A 5000-nucleotide genomic window follows, 5' to 3' on the forward strand; every position below is an offset into this window, starting at 1 on the left:
CAATAGACAAACAGCTACATAGATTACAATGTGGGGACAAATGTATTAGTTTGAAGCTGTATGGATTTGAAAAATATAAATAAAAAGCTGGTAAAATATGAAAAAAGTTCATATTTATTTTATATATATATTTATTTATATATTTAAATATTTTTACATTTTGAAATGAAATATAATTAGCTCATAAGCAACATATATCTTTCTTTAAACGGGATTACAATTTAGAATTAAAATTTGAAGTTAGGGTTTGAAAATACAAATGCTGATCAATTATAGATTAGTAGTTTGTATACAAAAGGGTTTGACTAAGTGAAGTTGAAGAATTTTAACAGGATGCCAGACATTTTTCATTTGCACTAATAATAATGTTGTATTATTTTAACTATTTTTATTTGAACAATCTATTAAAAATAGCTTCCATTTCCCTAGAAATTATTTTAAGCACGGATTTGAATTTTTGTTAATAGATGTTAAAATACACAAATGGTATATTGTATACAATGTCAATGCAAATGTTTTCAAATACTTCATTCATTTCAAAATAATTGATTGCATTTACTAATATTTACATTTGTCGCCCTCAAGATGATGCTGTTGAATGCTGCATGTTCATAATCCTCAGGTTGAGACAATTTATACACTTTTATTTAATATCCACAAACATTTATGAAGACACAATAAAGGTTAGATTTGTTGTAGATTTCACATGTACTTTCTCATCACCAGGTCAACATAACACACACACACACACAGTCGTGACTTATTATGCTATACAACATGAATTTGATTAAAAACAAATAAAATAAAAAACTAATCAAGGACCAAAGGTTGGGAAGTCATACATTAGTTAGGTAGTTCATTAGCCTGGTCTGTCCAATTAGGACAGCATAAAGAATGAAGACAAATAAAATAAAAAGTTACAAAAGCAGCCACAAAACTAAAGTTTATTTGACAATAACACAAAACAATGCTAAAGATCAATTGGAATGAATATTGATGTACAAAAGGAAAGACTCCAATTAAGTACAAAACAATTAAGTACAGTTCTGCAATGTAATGATGGACATTTGTAAAAGAAAAAAGGTTTCAAAAATGGATGTTTACACTATTCTAACTTGTATGCAAATTTGGACATAGCTGTAAACAATCACAACTCCATCATCTCATCTTTTCTTGCAAAAAGTCTTCAGGTTAAGATGAAGGCTCAACAGGAAAGAAAAGGAACAGACCAGGCAAGTCATGAACACAACATGCACATCACAGGAACACACACACACTCACACACACACACACACACACACACGTCAAATACTGTCTCGTGTGGGTTTTTTTAAACCACCATTCAGTACGACACACAGTTTGTGCACCTCTTCTTTTAAATAATGGTGAAAACAATACACAGCGGAGAGAACATTCAAATAATTTATGCTGTATTTACACAATAATCCATTTTATTTTCCAGCGGAGTCGTCCACCTCCTGGTGTCGCCGACACTTCTTCTAGTCGCCCATCTTTACTTTTGACGTCTTTGAAGGAAAACAATGAGGGAGGTTGTTAAAAGTGCAAAAGTGACTTTTTACAAACAGTAACAGTGTACTTTAGAGCCGCAACACACCTGAGAGCAAAAGGCTTCACTAAGCATCTTAAAATAATGCTCTGCTACAGGTGCTAGCTGCACGTTTGATCATTTTGTTCTTGTGTCAATAACAATATGATGTTGCTTAAGGCTGAAACGACGCGTCGACGTCATCGGTTACGTAAATACGTCGACGCCGTTTTTGTGCGTCGGCGCGTCGCATATTTACGTCACACTACTGTCATGGCGGAGCGCAAAGCAGACGATGCGAGCGAGGGGAAAAAAGCACGCCAAAAGTCGTCAAAAGTGTGGGAGTATTTCAATAAACAGCCTAATAATGTTGTTGTATGCACACTGTGTCGAGCGGAAATGGCCTATCATAGCAGCACAACGGCTATGAACGAACATTTGGAAAGAAAACCCCCGACAGCGTTCTTGCCATCACCATCAACAAGTCAATCGTCCGCGTGCGTATACGTTGTCATTATTACACAAAAACATGAATGTGTCATTTGTATCTGCGTTGTAAATTCATAAACTAAAGCACCGTTTCGCTCTGAGAGGCGCGTTTGGCGTGCCTGTTCAGTGTTTACAAAGACGCGCTCCTCTTTAACGCTGTGGAGAGGCGGCGGCGAGCGAGCGGCGAGGCGGGGCGCGCTGGGAGCGACGCCGCAATCGTGCCCAGGTGCGCGATCCGCGCAGTTGGAAGAGAAAAGACTTTGTGTAAAATTAAAAGATTGTAAACCTGGCAAAGCCGTCTGGCGTTCAGTCTGTCGGTCCTGAAAGAACCCCACGGCACAAGACGTGTCACAAACGCTAACGTTAATTAGTTGTGCAAATACCTTTTACAACATTAACAGTTACATATACTATGTACAAACCAACAATTAACTTTCACTTTAATCATACTATCATTGTTGTGTCATTAAGCAAAATAAGCAATACTTTTACTTTTGTTGAAATGTTTACACTGTACACTTTTTTGTATTGGATGTTTAGCTTTATTTTTTTGCACATTTTAGCAAATAAGCAATACTTTTACTTTTGTTGAAATGTTTACACTTGTTACAGAATATTTCCGTTTTGCACTTTTTTGTATTGGATGTTTATCTTTATTTTTGCACATTTTAAAGCAAAATAAGCAATACTTTTACTTTTGAAATGCTTATACTATTCCAGAATATTAAGATTTGCACTGGATGTTTACTTTTATATTTGCACATTAAAAAGCAAATAAGCTACTTTTAATTTTGTTAAATGTTAAAAGTTTTAAATGTTTACATTGTTACAGAATATTTTGTCATGTTGTTGTCAATGTTGACTGAGTGGCCATACTTTTTTTTTTGTAAATAAAAGCCATGCCTTTTGAAAAAACTGGCCTACATTTATTTTTTCCTCTTCATTTTAAATAAAAAAAAAAATCGGTAAAAGGAAAAATAATCTATAGATTAATCGAAAAAATAATCATAGATTAATCGATAGAAAAATAATCGTTAGCTGCAGCCCTAATGTTGCTGCTAGAGTGGAAGACAATTTATATGCTTAATTGTGTTCCAAAGTATGCATTAAACCTTATCCAATTACATTTACAATCCACAAAGTATGTGAAAATAGCGTTTAAACATCACAAGTTCAGTCAGTCATTTGGAATCTTCCGCTCCAAATACCTTCGCTCGGCTATTTGCGGAGATTAACGTCACCGTAGCAACAACACACTTAAGACTCAGCAGCAACTCTTGCTCCTGCAAACTAAAATTCATTCTTCAACTAAACGGAAAGATATGGACATCCTGTCAGTCGTCATTGAAGTAAGAGCAGACATCGTACAGTAAGTGATGGATATATTATGTTCAGCACTTAGTGATACTGCTACACGATGCTTAGTGTTTCACTAAAGCTGGATCTGTTTAGCAGAGCTTCTTAAACTTCTTGCTCTCCCTCCTTATTTCCACAATCAAATATAGAAGGTTCTGGGCCATCATTTGTCCCAAAGTGATCGTTAATGGCTCCCACAAAGTCTGCATGATTTGCATTGTTGTTGGTGGGGAAGGGATCTGTGGTTCCTACCCTTACGTCACACGGCCACGTGATTGGCTCACTCATCATCTCTCAAAATGGCGGTGAGATTGATACTATTTTGATGAGATCTCTTTAATCACAAACTTTGTGGTGTCATACATCAGATATATGTGAAGATAACTTCAATGTAGAGGCAACTTCTTTTTCCACTCTACCGGTACTTCCAATGCCTGTTGTAAAGTTAACATGGAATTAACACATACAGTATACTAACATGTAATTAACATACCGTATTTTCCGCACTATTAGCCGCACCTAAAAACCACAAATTTACTCAAAAGCTGACAGTGCGGCTTATAACCCGGTGCGCTTTATATATGGATTAATATTAAGATTCATTTTCATAAAGTTTCGGTCTCGCAACTACGGTAAACAGCCGCCATCTTTTTTCCCCGTAGAAGAGGAAGTGCTTCTTCTTCTACGCAAGCAACCGCCAAGGTAAGCACCCGCCCCCATAGAACAGGAAGCGCTTCTTCTTCTACTGTAAGCAACCACCCGCCCGCGTAGAAGAAGAAAAAGCGCGCGGATATTACCGTACGTTTCATTTCCTTTGTGTGTTTACATCTGTAAAGACCACAAAATGGCTCCTACTAAGCGACAGGGATCCGGTTCATGAAAAGACGCAATCTCTCCATCCGCACACGGACTACTATTTCACAGCAACTGCCTAAAGACTTTCAAGAAAAGCTGGCTACTTTCTGTGCATATTGTAAAAACAAGATAGCTGAAAAAAAGATCCGGCCAGAGAACATTATCAACATGGACGAGGTTCCACTGACTTTTGATATTCCTGTGAACCGCACTGTGGATACAACGGGAGCACGTACGGTGAATATTCGCACCACAGGGAATGAGAAGTCATCCTTCACTGTGGTTCTAGCTTGCCATGCTAATGGCCAGAAACTTCCACCCATGGTGATATTCAAAAGGAAGACCTTGCCAAAAGAGACCTTTCCAGCCGGCGTCATCATAAAAGCTAACTCGAAGGGATGGATGGATGAAGAAAAGATGAGCGAGTGGTTAAGGTAAGTTTACGCGAAGAGGCCGGGTGGCTTTTTTCACGCAGCTCCGTCCATGTTGATATACGACTCCATGCGCGCCCACATCACGCTGGTTTTTAATATATTATTAAAGTTTGACTGACCTATCTGACTGTTTTTTTGACATTCCTTTAGCGCAGTTAGATGCGGCTTATAACACGGGGCGGCTTATAGGTGGACAAAGTTTTGAAATATGCCGTTCATTGAAGGCGCGGCTTATAACCCAGGGCGCCTTATGGTGCGGAAAATACGGTATACAGTATGCGAACATGTAATTAACATACATGCTGGTGTTGCCTAAGTCT

At 37.6% G+C, this 5000-nt stretch overlaps 1 protein-coding gene across 1 annotated transcript in view; it reads right to left on the reverse strand.

Moving 5' to 3' along the window:
* Nucleotides 1–623: 623 nt before the first annotated feature.
* The window catches only part of atp6v0b (ATPase H+ transporting V0 subunit b), a 16044-nt gene continuing 11667 nt past the window's right edge, over nucleotides 624–5000 (reverse strand). Inside the window, exon 8 of the mRNA XM_061942882.2 lies at nucleotides 624–1526. Within this exon, the coding sequence (XP_061798866.1) occupies nucleotides 1500–1526 (27 nt within the window). The 3' untranslated portion in view covers nucleotides 624–1499. The remainder of the gene's footprint in view (nucleotides 1527–5000) is intronic.

Source organism: Nerophis lumbriciformis, linkage group LG03, assembly GCF_033978685.3.
Source record: "Nerophis lumbriciformis linkage group LG03, RoL_Nlum_v2.1, whole genome shotgun sequence".
NCBI lineage: Eukaryota > Metazoa > Chordata > Actinopteri > Syngnathiformes > Syngnathidae > Nerophis > Nerophis lumbriciformis.